This window comes from Sphaerodactylus townsendi, linkage group LG14 (assembly GCF_021028975.2).
Source record: "Sphaerodactylus townsendi isolate TG3544 linkage group LG14, MPM_Stown_v2.3, whole genome shotgun sequence".
Lineage (NCBI taxonomy): Eukaryota > Metazoa > Chordata > Lepidosauria > Squamata > Sphaerodactylidae > Sphaerodactylus > Sphaerodactylus townsendi.
In genome coordinates, this window is record NC_059438.1 from 38,697,819 (window position 1) to 38,717,207 (window position 19,389).

At 49.4% G+C, this 19,389-nt stretch overlaps 2 protein-coding genes across 4 annotated transcripts in view; one reads left to right on the forward strand and one right to left on the reverse strand.

The window, feature by feature from the left end:
- The window catches only part of CXXC5 (CXXC finger protein 5), a 114,952-nt gene extending 99,736 nt beyond the window's left edge, over positions 1 to 15,216 (reverse strand). The window contains exon 1 of one of the 3 annotated variants that reach the window (XM_048515728.1): positions 14,803 to 15,216. The gene's annotated coding sequence lies outside the window, so the exon portion shown is untranslated. Of the gene's footprint in view, positions 1 to 14,350; positions 14,712 to 14,802 lie in introns of those variants that run through there. The other 2 variants (XM_048515726.1, XM_048515727.1) reach the window with 2 other exon arrangements.
- The window catches only part of LOC125443337 (basic proline-rich protein-like), a gene marked incomplete at its 5' end in the record, with an annotated part of 42,605 nt that extends 26,484 nt beyond the window's left edge, over positions 1 to 16,121 (forward strand). Inside the window, 5 exons of the mRNA XM_048515359.1 lie at positions 13,637 to 13,714; positions 14,035 to 14,846; positions 14,950 to 15,349; positions 15,439 to 15,850; positions 15,961 to 16,121. Of these exons, the coding sequence (XP_048371316.1) occupies positions 13,637 to 13,714; positions 14,035 to 14,846; positions 14,950 to 15,349; positions 15,439 to 15,850; positions 15,961 to 16,121 (1,863 nt within the window). The remainder of the gene's footprint in view (positions 1 to 13,636; positions 13,715 to 14,034; positions 14,847 to 14,949; positions 15,350 to 15,438; positions 15,851 to 15,960) is intronic.
- Between the last annotated feature and the right edge of the window lie 3,268 nt (positions 16,122 to 19,389).

Genomic DNA, 19,389 nt, shown 5'->3' on the forward strand with positions numbered 1-19,389 from the left:
GTAAAATAGGTTCGACCCAGTTCCCTGAAAAGGGTACTAACCTAGGTCGAAGCCATTGTTGTTCCCCACTGCAACCATTTTGATCCCAGCTCGGAGGGCGGAATCCTGTGCCTCTTCGCCGCTCCGTTCCGATTGCTACTGTTCTATGGCCATGTTCCGTCTATCCCCACACACGTTATGAAAAAGCTGCCACAGGAATGGAGGGATGAAGGTGGCGTTTTTTGATTGGCCAGCTGTACGCATGTCCGAAACACTCAGCTGTGATTGGCTGAATGGGGGACTCCTGGCACCAGAGATTCCGCACTTTACTGGAATCAAGCTGAGTTCGAGCGTGGTTCCCTGAAAAAGTAGTAGTTCCCAACTGGAGTCGGAAATTTGACCGTCACACGGGGCGAAGCTGGTACAAAACCACATCGATCCCAGTGGTTGTGCGGAGCACTTAGGTCGAACGCAGCTCGAACTTAGGTCGATAACGCAAGTGCGGAATCGACCTATGTTATTTGTCCTGTTGTTTATTTTGTTTACATTATTTATAGTGCACCTTTCTCACCTGGACTCAAGGCAGGTTACTCAGAATGAGTCAATATGTCTCATACAGGATAGAGACATGCACAGCCCAGTCCCATGGAGGGGGGGATGGGCTTTTGCTGTTAGTGCAGGGCCATGCTGGAGGGTTTCTTCACACTGCTGGTGTAAGTGGCATTGATGTCAGTGGGCAAGGAAAACTGGGAGCTAGGCACCCCGGAAGAGAGCCTGGCCTCCAGAGCTGTGTCGGCGCCCAAGAAGATGCCAATATGGCTGGAGGCGTTCCAGGGGCATTCCCAAGGGTGGAGCCGACATCAGTTGGCTTCCATGAGGGTTTAGAGCTGGAAATATTCCTGGCGTACCCCCTGAAATTTATATCACCTGAAATGGTAGCATAAGTCTGTTCGGGTCTATTTATCTATGTGTTTATTTGTAGATTTCTAAGCCGCCCTTTCCCAAAAAGGGCTCAGGGCGGCGTACAACCAATTAAACAATATTTGAATACAGTTAAAAACATAAAACCATAAAATCAGTAGTTCAATAACAAACCCCGATGGTCAAAGACGGCGACTTCCCTGTGAAGGGCTTTCAGGCACCTGGGGAGTTTCTGGCGGGAGTGTCCACCTGAGCCCTGCGGACTGGGCTGTTAACCAACAATGCAATAGAATTAGGGTTATAGAACTGATAAGAACTGAAGCAAAGCATAAGTACTAACACGACCCATTAAATGATGCAAAAAACGACATGGTAAGATCCTACGTACATCAAACTAAACACAGTAGTATAGATCACAGACCCTAACCGTTCATTCAAGTAACTTTGTGAATCATTCAACACAGTGCTATCCAATTCCCTGCAGATTAAAGCCCTCTTGAATAATGCAGTTTTGGATAGTTTGAGGAAAGCCCAGAGAGTCGGGACCTTCCTGACCTCCTTGGGGGGTGGGGTGTCATTGTACAAGTTGGGGGCCACAATAAAAAAGGCATGTGTACGGGCAGTTGTTAGCTCTGCTCATTTGCAAGCTGGCACCAGCAGAACACTTTGCTCAGATAAGCAGAGATGTCATGGTGGAGCACAGGGAGAGAGGTGGTCTCACAGATACAAAGATCCAAAGCCATTGAAGGACCTTACCTGTGACAGCCAAGACCTTAATTTGAACCCAGTAACTAATAGGGAGCCAGTGGAGTGATTGCAGAATGGGAGTGATAGGCATGCTCCATCCCCGTAACAGCCAAAGCATGACATTTTGCACCAACTGGAGTTTCCAAATTGATTTTGAGGACAGACCAATGTACAGTGCTTCACAGTAGTCTGTACAGGAGCAGCAGTGGCGTAGGAGGTTAAGAGCTCGTGGATCTAATCTGGAGGAACCGGGTTTGATTCTCCGCTCTGCTGCCTGAGCTGTGGAGGCTTATCTGGGGAATTCAGATTAGCCTGTGCACTCCCACACACGCCAGCTGGGTGACCTTGGGCTAGTCACAGCTTCTCAGAGCTCTCTCAGCCCCACCTACCTCACAGGGTGTTTGTTGTGAGGGGGGAAGGGCAGGGAGATTGTCAGCCCCTTTGAGTCTCCTACGGGAGAGAAAGGGGGGATATCAATCCAAACTCTTCTTCTTCTTCTTCTTCTTCTTGTCTTGATATTACCGTGGGGCGGATCCAGGTGGCCAGATCAACCATCTTTTGGGCTAGGCTGAGTTGGAAGAGATCCCTTTTTTACAGCTTACCATCCATTGCTTCTTCCATGCAAACGGCGTTACATTCATACTTTGCATGTTGGAAGTATATGAAGGACTGGAAGCCATTGGCCATCCAACATTTAGTTCTGGCCAGTCATGATCAGAAATGCAAATCCTGTAATGAATTCTGAATTGTAAATGGGATCTGGTGCAGAATAAGGAAGTAAAAACGACACGTCGTCCCCGATCAGACCTTTTCCTCATCTCCACAATCTGACCTCCAGATATGCAAACATACCAGTATGAAAGGGCTGTGATGCCATAGAGCCTAGGTGTCAAACATCTGGAGGGCCACGAGTTTGACACCTGTGCCATAGAGGGTTCTAGTGTGGACTCACATTTCCGGCTTGGAGGTCAGCCTTGCCAAAACCAACTTGTGAGCCACAGTTCCCTTTCTGTAAGGATCTAGGGTTTTAAGCAAATCCGTGCAACTGAGCTGAGCCCTCACATGGCCCAAAACAAACTAAAAATGCCTCTGAACACGCTGCATCTCCAGCCATGTGGAAGAGCAACTGGAAGGACACGTCCAGTTCATGCCGATCGCTGGAAATGTTGCAAACGGGCCTGTCTGGTCTGCCCAAAACCCCATGAAAGCGTAGCCTGAGAACATTTCCCAGAATGCACTGCAACCACAGGAAGCTTTCTATTTGTCTTCTGAATCAAGGCAATGAACCACGTGCCTCATCTAGGCGTTTCAATGACTCACTTTAGATTGCCAGCCTTTGTAAGTGAATTCTTCAGATTTTGGATATCCACCACGACGTGAATAATGAATTCTACAGAACCACGTTGCTTCTTGCACAAGCCTCACTTCGAAACTTTTTAAATAACTGCCAATCGTGCAAGTTAAGTTCCCACCTGCGCTATTTCAACAGCAGCACCGACCAACACCATATTCAGTCCTCAATTCACTTGCCCACTATAAACAGAAGTGACAGGAACAGACCGAGCTGTTATTCCACAAGCACCCTGATATAAGAATATCCTGTTGTCCAGGAAACAGCATGGTGAGGTGCAGTCTAAAATCAGCACGCAAAAGGTTGTGCCAAATTTTCCGGCACTTTCAACAGCAAAAATAAACTGTTTGACACAGTGGCTCCATCGTGGTAGGTTTTCAGACCGCAAGTCGTCATCCCCCTTAGAAATAAGGGCATGAGCTGGGACCGACTCTTGGACTACCCCATCAAGACGTAGTCTTATCACAGCACTGAAGAAGAAGAAGACTTTATTTACAGTCAATGACCAGATATATTACAAATCTCCAAAATACCTACAACAAAACAAGAATGCAGATCTCTCTCCCATATTCCAGCACCATCTATACATCATTATACTTTGTAATCACACCAAACATCATAAAAATACTAAACAATACAAAAATATCTAAGGGGGATGCCATATTCAGATCATTTTTTTTCTTTTTCATAATGAATAGACAGAATTTTGCTACCCATTTAGTAATATTCTCCTTCTTATCTTGTAATAGTTTTTCACAACAAACTTTATCCGAACAATATGTCATTTTGTGTAGTATATGTGACAGCACTGGAACCCCGCCAGTTAAGAAGGAACTGGACCATGTGACTCTCACGACTACAGTCCTACTCTGCCGTCCATTTTTTCCATTCTTAACTCCCACCAAACCCTGTACCAACATTTCATTGAGCTTCCAACTGCGTCTCACATGAGCTAGAAGCCCCAGATGTATCCCTTTCAGATGCAATGGTTCTTTCCCCCCTATTTACTATTACTATTAATAATCAAGCCTTTATTGGCATACCAAATTACAATAAAACAATTGTCCATAAAAGACAGATAAATACAACAAACATTCAGAGTCTTATCAATAGTGTAGTCCAAATGAACTAATCAAAAGTGCCAGTCCCATACACCTCTCCACAGACCAGACTGAAGACCCACCAACAGAACCCAGGCATCACAACAACATACAGTATCAACACTCCACTATAAAACACAGAGTTCGTTGGGGTAGCGCCAAACACAAAACAAGGGACAGGGGACAAGGGAATGGGCGAACAATTGATTTGACTCCAATAGGTTGCCACAGCCTTCAATTGTCACACCATCTGGCAATCGATAACAAGACTACGATATCTCTCTATGAATCACCCACAGGTTGTATGACTTGGGATCCCCCCTATTTATCTTTTTTTAAAAAAAAATGTATTGTATCATTCGAATTTGACAGTTTATAGCCGTGGTGGCGAACCTTTGGCACTCCAGATGTTATGGACTACAATTCCCATCAGCCCCTGCCAGCATAGCCAATTGGCCATGATGGCAAGGGCTGATGGGAATTGTAGTTCATAACATCTGGAGTGCGAAAGGTTTGCCACCACTGGTTTATAGTAATTTCCTTGTCCATACATTTTCAAACAATACTTCCCCCACCCTTTTCTCCCTCCCCCCATTACTTCTTCTTCATAGTTTTGTCACACAAACAGCAGTAAGTTCATTCTCTGTAGCCGCTTCTCCCATATTTCTTCGTCGACTCGAGCTTCTTTCATCCAGTCCACGTATATTATCCACATCTTCAAAATTTCATTCTGTTTATCTTGCCACGTCTTATTTTTGGTTAGCGCATCGAAAATATCAAGTGTCCCTTGTTCCCAGATATATTCTAACCATTTCTGAAGTGTTTTCCCTGCTATTTATCCCCCACACCAACAGCAGCTCCCAAATGGACTCACAAATTCTTTCTCATTCCTTCTCTATTCCCAAGCATTTCTACAGGCACACATATTCCTAGCAGCCCTCCTCGACACCCCAGATCTCAAATTCACTCAAATCATTCACAATCAGCTGCAGGATTGAAACCACACACAGTTTCTTGCCAACCAAATCCAATCTGAAAAAGATTACCTTGATGATGCATTCCAAACACTTTTAGGAACCTGAGGAACACATGAACGTTATCACGAATGGCAAAAATCCAAACCCATGCAGGTCTTGAACTAGGAGGAAAGGCGGGGTAGGGATATTTTAATAAATAAAATAAGCAGATGTGCTTGTGTTGCTCAAAAATCTGAAGGTCCATCCCCTCCAGACTTCAATTCCGTAGGAACTTTCCAATAATTCAATTTAAAAGTTTTAGGGTAGTGGTTTGTTTATGGGAAGATGTTATCTTTGAAAACCCCAAGGAAGTTTGCCAAATAATTAGGATGTCCTGTTCCCAATTTAAAGCCGCAACATCCTATTTGTCTAGCAAGCCTTTCTTGGGGTTTTCAAAGATCGTATCTTCACATAAACAAACCATTTCTATCATACATCAAGAAAATGTGCAAATCCCCGCTTTCCCCATATATATCAGAATTTCAAAATGGGAAGACACAAAATAGCCTATCCAATGAAGAGACATACATTCACCCTGTCCTGGACAGTTCCAAACACAGTTTGGATGAGGCGGCCTATAAGTCCAATAAATAAATAAACTGAAAAGGCATTACTGCACTAAATCTGAACTGATAGGCATAAAATATTATTGAAAATGAACAGTTGTTCAAATCTCAACTTTATGGTGGCTGTGACTGAATTTTTTTATTTAATATTTTATTTGTGGGTAAGTCCAGGTCTTTAAAACTTTTTGTTGCTGGGAGCTAGTACAAAAATTTAGGCACCAGACTTGTTTTTCACACTTCCAAGCTTTGCGTATTATTTACTAATTGTTCCTATCACAGAACCTCATCCTAACCTCTGTAGAGTTGGGGTGTTGTGTGATTTCCAGACTGTATGGCCGTGTTCTAGTAGCATTTTCTCCTGACGTTTCGCCTGCATCTGTGGCTGGCATCTTCAGAGGATCTGATGATGCCAGCCACGGATGCAGGTGAAACATCAGGAGAAAATGCTACTAGAACACGGCCAAACAGCCCGGAAACCACACAACACCCCAGTGATTCCGGCCATGAAAGACTTCGACAATACTCTTTAGAGTTCCTCCTAATTTTATTAAGGCTATGACAAAAGCGTCATATATTACACTTGATCTTAGCCAAAAGGCCGAGAAGAGTCATATATTTAAAAATAGAGGTAGCCTGATTGTTGCCAAAAAAAAATCTAAACCCTAATCCCAACTGCTCCCCTATTTTTGATAATCCCGTTGTTGCTTTAGCCAGCTGTAGAAAGCAGCTGGTTAGGATTTCAGGCACCACCAACACATGGCACGAAGTTGACATATAAACAACCAACAACAATTACCGGTAACTTCAAACACATTATTTTTATGCCATGCAACAAAACGTGTTCTGATGTGAAACACTAAATAAGTTCAGCACTTCTATCAAGAGACACCACAGTAAATTCACGGCTAAAAATACTGTCAACCTGCTGAACTTGCACATTGTTGATCCTCCAGAGAAGAGAGAGGAACTTTTCCTGTTACACCAAAGCAGGCACAACAGGAGCTCTGGGTGAGACACTAGCAGCCACAACTCCAAACACTCCCTTTGCGTTTCTTGGCACTGCCAATCATGTGCCAATCGCAGTGGCATCCTCTCACAATGGCAGAACTGGCGGTTGCTTGGAAGCCAATATCTTCTGCTCCCACAGTCTGTTCGCATCATAGGGTTGGCTACTAGGCGGTAGCTGGATCAGTTCTGAGACTTCTGTTATCATCCAGCGGCTGTGGTTTCTTGCTGGAGAAACATTGTGGAACGACCCTCATCCTGGCAACAGCTTTGTGAGTTCTCCTACACTTTGACAACACTGCGTTCACATGGCAGGCATCTTTTTAAGGGGGAAGGGATTTGGGGCTTGATATTTTATCTTTGGTTCCAGCAGGAGATGTTTAACTATTGTTGTAAGCCGCTTTGAACCAAGGGGAAAGGCAAGAGATATTTTATTAAATCTATAAATAAAGAAGAAGAAGAAGAGTTTGGATTTATATCCCCCCTTTCTCTCCTGTAGGAGACTCAAAGGGGCTTACAATCTCCTTGCCCTTCCCCCCTCACAACAAACACCCTGTGAGGTAGGTGGGGCTGAGAGCTCCGAGAAGCTGTGACTAGCCCAAGGTCACCCAGCTGGCGTGTGTGGAAGTGTACAGGCTAATCTGAATTCCCCAGATAAGCCTCCACAGCTCAGGCGGCAGAGCTGGGAATCAAACCCGGTTCCTCCAAATTAGATATACGAGCTCTTAACCTCCTACGCCACTGCTGCTAAATTATCTTCTGCCCCTCAGCTTCCGCCCCTCTATCCTTCAGTCCTCTTCCACCCAGCCCAGTTTCTTAATTTTACGTATTTCTCCCAATGGGAGAAAATTAATTTCACTTATTTCTCCCAATGAGAGAAATAAGTGAAATTAAGGAAATTGACTGGGTGGAAAAATAGGGTAAGTCCTGTTTGTTCATTTGTAACGACTTACTGGAATTGGACGTGTTTTATATTACATCTGTGTTGAAATGACTGGTTGCGATCTGTAATTGGTAAACAAAAAAAATAAGGCGTGATAGAGAATGTTGTCATTAAACTTCCCATTTGGTGGGATAGAGAGTTCTGTTGTTTTTATCAAGTGTCTCCAGTGTTTTTGTCCAGGTACTGGGGTGAAAGATACCACGGGGACGTTACTACTGGTTACTGAAGATTGCCTCAAGAAGCTCAGGACTGAACTAGGAATCAAAGGCAGGACTCCGAATAAAGTGTAGGTGACCCCGGTTCGCGCTGGTCTGACTTGGTACAGCAAGGGCACAAAAGCCAACTGGCAGAGAGTGTGTGATATATGCCCAAATCCCCAAGTTTATCACCAACATTTCATTTTGCCAGAAACCCCAGAGAGCCGCTGCCAGCACAGACAACAGTGGAATCAATCAATGGACCGGTAGTCCAGTCTAGCAGAAAACAGGGACTTCCTTCAAACTCACAATACAGCTACGGCGGCCCCAGCCAAGCAACTATCAGCTCCAAATAATGGGTTTTCTTCTATCCACAAAGCTTTAGGCAGAAAGAGCATTTGGACATAAAGTACCCTGTATGAGGGCGGCCTCCTCATTCTCAATATTATCCGTGACTCCGAAAACGTGCTCTTTAGCACAAACGTATACACTTAAAACACATTTTGTCACACATGCTTATTATTTCCCAAATATCAACTACCTACTGAGAGTAGTTCGTTCATTCAAAGCGCGGTTTTTCATTCATGGGTCTGGCTGCTCTATTTAAATTGCTCTTCCCGTTTGCTACATTGATTTCATTCATCCAGCACTCCGAACTGTCATTTTCTTACGCAATGTACTGTACTGACTTTACTGAACAGAGGAAGTACAACACCCAGTCCGTGGAATACACGGACAGATGTCAGCACTAGTCTCTTTCTGGCGAACGGATTATAAGTGGGTTTCCGCCACCCCCTCTCCTTTGTAACTGTAACTTCACAACATTGCAGACCACTGAGTTGGGTAGAAGAGTGTTTGGATTTATATCCCCCCTTTCTCTCCTGCAGGAGACTCAAAGGGGCTTACAATCTCCTTGCCCTTCCCCCCTCACAACAAAACACCCATGTAGCCCAGGTAGGTGGGGCTGGGGGGGAGGCTCCGAGCTGGCTTGACCCAGCCCAAAGGTCCCCACCCAGCTGGCATGTGTGGGAGTGCACAGGCTAATCTGAATTCCCCAGATAAGCCTCCACAGCTCAGGCGGCAGAGCTGGGAATCAAATGCCCAACATCCCCCAGTTTTGAAAAATCAGGTCTTTTTGGGATCTTGGTAGGAAAACAGCCTTCTTCCTGTAACAGAAACACTCATGAATCTAAGTGGTGATGGGCAGTGGAAACTAAAATACTTTCGCTGGGATTTTCCTGGGAAGCCTTGCAAATGCTGCCGGCTTCTGAAATCTTCTCTCAATTAAAAAGGCGATTGCTAGATCAAGAGTTTCAAATTCTGCAGGACAAGGCAAGAAGCAATTGCTCCCCCCTCTTTTTTAACATCAAATTTAAAATCAATCACATGGCAGATTATTTGAGTTTACTTCAGGAGCCCAAGCATAGATGGATTATCACTAGGGCTCGTTGTAACTCCTCCCCTTGCTCTATGCTACAAGGAAGGTTCCAAAGAATCGACCTGCAAGAGCGGAAATGTCCTCATTGTATCACAGCAATTCAAACTATGGAACATATATTGCTTGACTGCCCCAAATACGAGGGATCTAGGACCAGACTTTTTGCTCTTTGTCCTGTAATCTTTAACGAATACCCTGCTGTGGGGAAGATTACGTTTCTACTCAACAATTCCGCCTCCGAGATTTTAACTTTTGTAGCTAGGTTCCTTATAGAAACTTTGAAATGATTACCTGTGATGGTTCTCATGTATGGGATACTTGTTTGGACAATGTTGGCTGTTATATGGATTCTATGCCTAATAAAGTTTTATCTATCTATCTATCTATCTATCTATCTATCTATCTATCTATCTATCTATCTATCTATCTATCTATCTATCTATCTAACAAAAACACTAACTGCTCCCACGATCCTTGGCAAATTGGTAAGCAAAGTTTATGGTAAATTCACCTTTTTGACTAGAACAACAGAAGAGGAAAGGGCCGGCTGCTCCGCTCTATGCAACCTTTGATGAAGAAGCTATCTGTTTTTGAGCAGCCAAATGTTCCGTGAGCTCAGATTTCACTGACACCTCTGTTTTCAGGGGAACACCTGGGGCCTTTTTCCTTTCTTTAGCAAATTGTTCTGGTTTGGTAAATCCCCTGGAAAAAGGGAGAGGCTGCATAATCCCCCATATTCTTATGCACAGAACATTTCCTCTAAGAGAGGAATTCAACTCTTAAGAGAAAAAAAATAACAAGGTTACTTGGAGGCGTGTTTCCTGCGGGCCCCCTGAAGGTTAAGACACTTAGAAGCAGACAGGAAGGGCCTCTTCGGATTCTCTTTCATGTTTCAAACTTTTTTCAAAACATAAACACAAAAACAAAGTGTCCAGTGCTTGGAGAGTCCGCTGAGCACAAAATGAAAGAGCCACGGGGACACGACTTCCCCTCGGTGGCTTTCAGTCAAGTTTGGCACTTCCGGCTACCGAAGCCATAAAGGCTGAACTTCCAGACCAGACAAACAGAAGCCAAATGGAAGAACCACCAAGCGGCCGGTATCTCAAGTCTTCCGTTAACTGGCAGGCATGATCCTTTTGCTGTCTGGGGAAAGCATAGGGAGGAACGGCACACTCACAGCACTGGGGGGCGGGGGGGGGGAAGCCACACATAACATGTGTGGGCTGCATTCACCACTGTTGCGTGGCATTTTTGGATTCTGTGTCATATAAAGTCACCCAAGTTATGCAAACGCTGACAATTTTTGCTCACGCAAAAAAGGATGTGGAATTCAGGAAATCCCAAAGTAGTAGTGGTGGTGGTGGTGGTGGTGGTGGTGGTGGTGGTGGTGGTGGAGGAGGAGGAGGAGGAGGAGGAGGAGGAGGAGGAGGAGGAGAAGAAGAAGAAGAAGAAGAAGAGGAGGAGGAGGAGGAGGAGGAGGAGGAGGAGGAGGAGGAGGAGGAGGAGGAGAAGAAGAGGAGGAGGAGGAGGAGGAGGAGTAGTTTGGATTTATATCCCCCCTTTCTCTCCTGCAGGAGACTCAAAGGGGCTTACAATCTCCTTGCCCTTCCCCCCCTCACAACAAACACCCTGTGAGGTGGGTGGGGCTGAGAGAGCCTTCCCCATCTGTACTTTCTAGGGCACACAAAAATGTCCTTCCTTTGTGACCAATTTAGCACAGATGCACACAATGCCCCAGCAAGAGGGAGGGACCTAGTTGTGGCATCACTGTCCTCCTCGGGGCAGCCAGCCAGCCCTTTAGACACCAGCAAAAACCCAAAGCACACGGCCCACATCCTGGTTGTCAAACGGCAGATAGAGCAGCGAGCCCTGACCTTCTCTAGGAGAGACTTCTGAGCACAACGAAGTGCATTCCTCAGTGTGCATTCCTCTACGCGACCATCACAGGCATTCCAAAAACAAGAACTTTTAAAGGGACTGTCCTTTGTCTCCTCCCACCCCATATACACTATAGTGGACACTTTATTTCTGAGCCACTGTATTCCCCAAGCCCTGCAGAAGAGGCCATGGAACCAAAATCTTCCTCCACTTAGATACATTCAATTGATCTGGTAAGCCCTCAAAATACCTCTGGATCAGTTTAACAAACTATATTTTGCTACACGACCTTGTTTAAACCCTGTAGCCACTGAGCAGGGCAGATATCACCTTCAATGAATGTCTAGGTCAGTGGTGGCGAACCTATGCCACGGGTGCCAGAGGTGGCACTCAGAGCCCTCTCTGTGGAGACTTGCGATATGCACAGAAGTTAGGTCGGAGGTGTTAACGGAAAACATCTAGGCCTGACCTGGGCACAGCTGGACGCGGCGATGTCAGGCAACAGCCTGGTTAAGTGTTGTTAAACCCCACCGATTTCATGGGAAGAACTAAAGCGCAATCCTTTACCTGGGAGTAAGCTCAGTGGCTGGCAATGGGGCTTGCTTCTAAACCCTCCTAGGGTCGTGATTCACCCATTCGAAGCGTTGTACAGTTGCTTCAAAGCGAAGCCACCAACTATCACCAAGCTTACTCCAGAGTAATGCGCCCCTTGGAGCCAACCGTTTTTTTCTAAACGAAAACCTCAGCATTCAGGTTAAATTGCCGTGTTGGCACTTTGCAATAAATAAGTGGGTTTTGGGTTGCAGTTTGGGCACTTGGTCTCGAAAAGGTTCGCCATCATTGGTCTAGGAGCCTAGAGACTCCCCAGAAGCCAAAAGACCATCTGAAAGACAGGCTCTTATGATTATAGTTCACACTTGCTGTTTGGCCCACAGAACGGCAATTCTCAAGGAATTTGAGTGTAAAAGCAACAGGTGTTTAAGCAGGTTCACTCTGGTGGAGGGCAGAATTCAGCTCGGGACTTCTGGCTTCTGTGAAGACCCACTCTGATTCTGTCCCAAAGTTTGTTGGTTCCCAAACCCTGTGATACTAGGGCCCCTTCCTAATGCGTTTTCAAACCACTTTCACAACTGTTTGCAAGTGGATTTTGCCATTCCGCACAGCTTCAAAGAGCACTGAAAGCAGTTTGAAAGTGCATTATTCTGCGGAATGAGCCTAGGTTTTCATAACTAGGGCCAACACCTATCTGCTTTGTGATCAGTCTCCTCAGAGATCCCTAGACGTTGCCAAATTTCTGGCGCTGGCACAACAGATTCGCCACAGATTTTAGTTTATTTATTTATTTATTGTTTTAAATGCTGGAAATGTCTGAACCTACTTATTTTAACTTGATTCTCCTCTCTGTTGTATTTTAAACTCATGCCAATAAAAGGTTGATGATGATGATGATGATGAACTAGGGCCAACTCCCTTGAATTCTATAAACCACCTGGATAAAAAGTTCCAGGGTTGATTTCACCCACATCACAATCCATGTGTTTGTACAGCTTGGTCTTCAGTGAAGATTTTTTTTTAAAAAAAAACAGATCACTAGAGGATAGGACAAAAAATAAGGCACCCCATGAAACCAACCAGAAAAGCCAAAAAAATCATCTCAAAGCTCAGTCTTCAGGGAGAAGGGGTCCGATCACTTTGTTTTGATAGATTACAACTGAAGATGCACATACGAAAGACACCTTCCAACATTTGGTCACTGTCCTGTGTGACCAAACAAATCATACAACAGACACCCAGACATGGCCAGGCAGATCAACCAACTAGAGTAGACCATTCAGAGAGAAACAGGCCGGATTCTCAGCGGCGGGGGACATGGGGGCAACGGATTCTCAGCCACACCAATATTGTTCCCCCAGTATAATCTTGTCCCACGGGGGGGTAAATGAAAACTATTTGTTCCTATGACAGGAAAGCAGAGTGCTGTGGTTTGGGGGTCACAGGAAGAGCCAGCCCCCCTGCCCCCCAGGAAGGATCTACAAAAAAAATCTGCCTCCAGGAGCATCCAGGAAGTCCCCCTCCCTGTAACTTCGCTCCTGAGCTGCTGAGACACACCCCTCCTCTGGTTCGACTCCACTCAGCCCCCACCTGCACGTCTATGGCTGGATGCAGTATCTGCAACATCCCCAAATCTTTCTCGCCTCCGGAACGACACGTTCCCATTTGCCCGTCCCCAAAGAAGATTATTCCAGCCAGAATCTCGCAGCTTATTTCCTCCCGTCGTGGCGCTCCCCACTGGTCTCAGCGGGCAGCCAAGGCGCGAGCGAAGGAGGAAGCGCGCACCGCGCAGCCAAACAGCTCGGAGGGGGCAGAGCCCGAGACTCCTGCGGAACGGGGGGGGGGGGGGGGGGGGATATTTCAGGGATCAGACTCGGGGGGGGGGGTTGACGCCCCCAACCCAATCTCCGCTCTGGCTGCCTAACTTCGGGGGGCCCCGACAGCCCCAGCGCTGCAATTCCACAGGTGCCCGAGAGGGGTCGCCCTCTTGTCCCATGACCTTGCCCGGGGCCGCTTCCCAGGTGCTTGGGGGGGGGGGGAGAGAGAACTGCGGGGGGGGAGGGGAGGAAGCCATATGTGTGTTTTTTGGGGGGCGTGGGGTCTCGTCTCAGACTCTCGAAAATGAACGGCCGCGGAGCAGCAGGGGAACCACTCGCCCCCCAAAACCCTCCCCCGCCCCGCATAACTCCCCCCCCCTAAAAAAACAGGCAAAGTCCAGACCCTCAGCCGTCGGGGGGACCAAGAGCCTGGAGGCGGCCAAGCGGAGAACCGACCCCCCCCCCCACAAAAAAAGTCTCCCCGGGTGGGAAGGAAGGTCCCCCTTGCCCACTCCCGGCTCCAGGCGCCGCAGGAGGCCGGCGGAGAAGCGCCAGCACGGCTGGAGGCGCGGCGGCTGACGGCCCCCGCAGCGGCGGCTCCTCTCGGCGGCCCGGGCGCCGCTCTAATCCGCCGCCCGGGGTCAGCCCCAGCTAGCCGCCGCCGCCGCCTCCTCCTCCCCCCTGCGACCTCGGCGGCTGTAACCGGGGAAACCAAGCGGCCAGGCGGCGGCGGCGGCCCGGGGAGGCGAGCGGGCGGCCGGGCGGGGGTCTGCTCCCACCTGCCCCTCAAAACTTTTCCCCGCAGCCCCGCAACTCCCGGCCTGCCCCGGCTCCACTTACGCGGCTGGGCTGCGCTCCGCGCCCGGCTGGGCTTCCCCCGGGGTGGCCGCAGGGACGGGGGCGCGTCGCTCCCCAAGCCGGGGCTCTCGGTCGGCGGCGGCGGCGGCGGCAGCCCTGGCACGGCGGGCGTCGCGCAGCCCTGGTGGCCCCGGCGCTTTTTGTCTGGAGCCACTGAGCTGAGACCAGCGTGGCTGCAGCGGCGGCGGAGGCGACACCTCCCCGGAAGGGAGGCGGGCAGGGAGGCGCCGGGGAGGGAAGGAAGGAAGCCAGCCAGCCAGGGAGGCGGAGGCCGGCCGGCCAGCCGGTCGGCCAGCCGGGACGTGCGCCCTTCTCGCCCCTCGCCCGGCCAGGGAAGAGCCGCCCCCTCCCCGCCGCGGCAAACTTTTCCGCCAGACTTTCCTCCCCGCCCCACCGAGGAGAGAAAATCGCCCCGCCCCGCCCAGGGCACCTACCGGGACCGGAGCGATCCGCAGCCGGAACAGCCGCCGTCCAAGCCGCGAGAGGAGCCGCCGCCGCCGCCGCTCCGGCCAGTCGGGGGAGGGGGAGTGGGGGTTGCGCGTTGCGCGCGCGCCGTCGCCAGCCGGATTAAGCCTCCCCAGCCGGAGCCTGCACCGAAATGCTGCCGCCGCCGCCGCCAGTGGGGCTCAGCAGCAGCACCTGCCCCAGAGGGACCCCGGCGCAGAATGGGACCCCGCGGGCGGCCGCCTCCCCGCCCGGCGCATCCGGGGCGCAGGAAAGGGGGCGGGCGGAGGAACGGGCGGCGGGGCCGGGAAGTTGGAGCGGCTCAAGGCAGCAGCGGTGGCGGCGGCGGCGGCGGCTCTTCCGCTCGGCTCGCCAGCGAAGCCGCCTCTACAGGACCCAGACGGGCGGACCACTTCGCGGAGAGCGGCGGCGGCTGCAGGCAAAACCCGGAGCGGACTGCGGGCGGGCGGACGGGCAGGCGCGCAGCTAGGCTGGCCAGCGGCCCGCGCCGTCTGCGCGCTCCGGCTCCCGGGCGCGGCACGGGGGGGGGGGCAGGGAGGAGGACTGCCTTTCGCCCGCGTCTATCCAGACGGGCTCCGCGCTGGATGCCTCCCCCCCCCCACCAGGAGCGCGGGGCGGGCATCGCCGGGGCGGACGATGTGGGTCGCGGCGCCCCGGGGTGTCTCGCGGCCTGCCCCTTTAAATGCCCCCCCCCGCCCCGAGTGAGTAGCAAAACTTGGAAGCGGCGCGCGTGGAGGGAAGGGGGAGTCTCTGGCCGGGAAACTGTCCAGCCGTGGGGGACCCGCCGTCGAGGCGCTGGGAGAGGCTGCCAGGCTGTCTGGGGGCGGGGGGAAAGGACCCCCACGGAGGTGCCGGGAAGGGGCCTGGCCGCGGCCTGGGCTTGCAAAAAGAACGGGAGACCGGCCTTCCGATGGCTCCCCGTTCTTCGAAGGGGCGAGCGGAGCCACGCAGGGATGAGTGCGCGCAGAAGACTGATCCTAAACATGTCCCCGCACACCAGGCTTCTCTTCCACTCCAGTAACGAGGGGCCACCCGCCCCCATACCCCACATAAGATGGGGGGGGGGGGCCGGAAACAGAGCCGTTCCCTTCTGGACTTCTGAGCAAACCAGCCCCCTGGGGCGAAAGTGTCCCAAGGACGCATGAGATCGGGGTTCATGCGCAGGAGCCCCAGCCCCCCATGGCTCCTAGACGGCCCTCTTGGGGGAGCCGGCTGGAGCGGTCGCGGGACCCCCTTGGTTGCTTACTGCGAACTGGATCGGGGTCCGCTCCGGGATGCGGCACCCTAACTTTTTCAAAAGACCCGGCATATTCAATAGGATAATAACGACGGGTCCTTTAAAAATGTTTATTTGCGCCGTTTTATAAAACACGGCTCTCTCCAGCACGTGCGAAAGGCTTTTGAAAACACGGCCCGGACTCGGTTCCCTCGTGCATCGTCTGAGGACGGGGCTTTGGGGCTGGCGTTTCAGTTCCCGCGATGGGAACGTGGGTCGCTCCGTCCTCGGTGCGCCCCCTTCCTGCCCCTCCTGGTATTGCAAGTCAGGCCAGATCTTTTTTTTTAATGTACTTTTTGCAAAATTGTTTTTCATCCCCGTCTCCCCTGCTGACTCCTCCGCTAACTGTGTGAGAATATTTGTAACTGTGGTGTGAAAAATGAAGTTCAGCCCGTGGTCATAATTGGAACAGAGGAAAAGCCCAGCCAAGGCCTGTTTGGTCTGTTGCTCGAATAAGAACCACCCCCAAGCAGGGTGCAAAAGTTATGTTCCTAGTTGCTGCTCATACACCTCTGTATCCAAAGGTGCCATTTAACCACTGAAATAAATACCGACTGAAGAATGTATCTTTCATTAAATGCATGTTATTTTTAAAATATATATATATTTAGATCGGGCGCCTGTGTATAATATGTGTTTTACACAATCTTGTTTTAATTTATTTATTGTTATTAATTGCTGCTGAGTTTTAATGGGTTAACTTTTATGTTGTATTAATCTGTTGTTGGAAACAGCCGTGTTGTGAGCCGCCTCGAGCCCTTCGGGGATGAGGCGGCCTATAAATTTAATAAAATTAAATTAATTAATTAATTAATCCATGTCCCTCCATCTCCAAATTTTGCGGCAATGATGTTGTCGAAGGGGGACTTCCTTTATTCTGCATCTGCGGCCAGTCGGATTCCAAGTTTGAGGAGTACGAGAGGTTTCCCACAATCCTTCGGTTTTGCTGGCCGTGCCACATTTCCGCCCCTTTCCTTGCTCGTTTTAGGTCAAAAGGTCACATGACCTCTTCTCAGCAAATGTGTAGCCAGTCGATAATTGCTGGTGCCAGAAATTATCGACTAGGCTGGAAAAAGCCACTGGGAGAAATTCTTTCCAGGTCATTCAAACCTCTCTGTGCTGCCCAATTGTCTCCGCTGTGACACACAGAAGGTCATAGGTCCCAAACAATAAGAAAAGCCCCCGGTCAGATTTGAGACTCAGGAAGCCACGTAGATTCAAGAATGAGCCCGTGATGCTCAAACACAAAGTCTGGAGATGGTACACAGCACAGTCACATCATGGAAGGAAGCCTTTTGCCTATCCAAAGTGCCTCCGATTGCACAAAATTCATTAAAAGAATTCAAATTCTGGCCAACCAATCACAAGAGGGGAGTGGGTACCTGAAGAAATGCAAAGAAGCAAAAAAATCACTGCAGAAGATGTTATGCGTGCCAGGGAGTATGAACTGGGGAACATTTTTGAACTATGTGCGGAGGAGGTGACGTTTTAAAACTTGACTTTTAAAAAGTCACCAGATGGCATTCATCTGGTAATGTAAAATTGCCAGATGTAGAATTGTCCAATTGTTGATCTTTAACTTAGGCACTTTGTGCGTTTACTGTTCACAGTGCGCTGTGTGCTTCGCAACGGCGTTTCCCTGCGGCTTTCTGTTTTGATTGGATTTTCCTGCTACAAAGCATCCCTAGCCCAGCCCAGGCAATCTGCCATTTTGCCTGCCCGTTGCTTGCTTTCTTGCGACCCCCTTTTTAGCACCTTCTTAAAAAATGTTTGTTTTTCATCTTTGATCTGTTGTTTCAGTGGGTTACAGATGGTCCATTGCTCCAAATGGTAGATCTTCAATGCCATTTTAAAAAAGGCTTCCAGATCGCTATCCAGTGTTAAGATGTAAGTGGTGTAATTACTGCCTACCTACTACTTCCATTCCCTGTTGCCTCTTTTTTGTTTGTTGATTTTTTTGCAGTGTTACTTCACTGGCATAGTCCTTTCCTCCATTGATAGACCCAGATGTCATTAAAACAAAATTAAAATATATTGTCGAAGGCTTTCACGGCCGGAATCACTGGGGTGCTGTGTGGTTTCCGGGCTGTACGGCCGTGTTCTAGCAGCATTCTCTCCTGACGTTTCGCCTGCATCTGTGGCTGGCATCTTCAGAGGATCTGATAGATCAGTTAGAGCCCTTCCGGACACACGAGTCGACTCAGGTTTGACTCGTGTCGGCGGAGTCTTACCTTGACTCGAGTCCTCCCGTTCCTCTGCACAGCAGCCGACTCGTGTCTCCGGAGCCGAGCTCAGAGGCGGGACCACCTCCCTGTGCTGCGTTCCGATTGGTTGCTGTGTCCCCCGTTCTGCGCATGCCCAAAGCTTTTCGCGCCGCCACGAGTCTCCCCTTCTGCGCATGGGCAAAATACTTAGTTGTGATTGGCTACATGGCAGAGTCGAGTGACGGAGATTCCGCACTCCGTCGGCTTCGGCTCCAAGGTGCAACCCGAGTCCGCCAGTCGACTCAACTCCCCAGTAGAGTCGAGAAATTCAATGGTGAGAGGGAGGTGAGTCGAGTCAGACACGAGTCCAACGCTACGTCTGTGCGGAGGACTCGGGTCGGACTCTAGTCGATCTCAGGTCGAGCACGACAATGCGGAAGCACCCATAGACTATCAGATCCTCTGAAGATGCCAGCCACAGATGCAGGTGAAACGTCAGGAGAGAATGCTGCTAGAACACGGCCGTACAGCCCGGAAACCACACAGCATCCCAAAATTAAAATATGTAAAATGGGGGGATTCGGGGGGGGGGGGAGGAAGTCAAGGAGTAGCAAGAAAACCCAAGCAGAGAGTAACGCACAGCCATCTCCTTCACCTTCCCTGCAGAGGCAGGAAACAAGTAATACTTCCCCCACTTTTGGAAACCGCAGGGATTCACTCATCTGCAGCGCCTTCAGTTCGGGAGCAGGGAAAACATGCACACTTAAGAATCTCACCTGAAAATAATGTATACTCGCTTCAAAGAGACCAAATTTGCGTGGAAGGCGTAAGTTATCCAGCATCACTAAAATCTGCTACTACAATCAAGGTTTTATTTTGTTTTTAATAATCTGTTTAGCTTGCTTACGCCAAAGGCTATTGACGATCACTGGAAAAATATTAAATTAGCTAGGGAACAACGAATGCCATTAAGAAAAGTTAGCAGCAAGATACAAAACACAAAATGGGGAATGTATTTGTCGTCCCACCCCAATCCGGATAACGATACAAAATTCAAAGAAGCACACACACACACC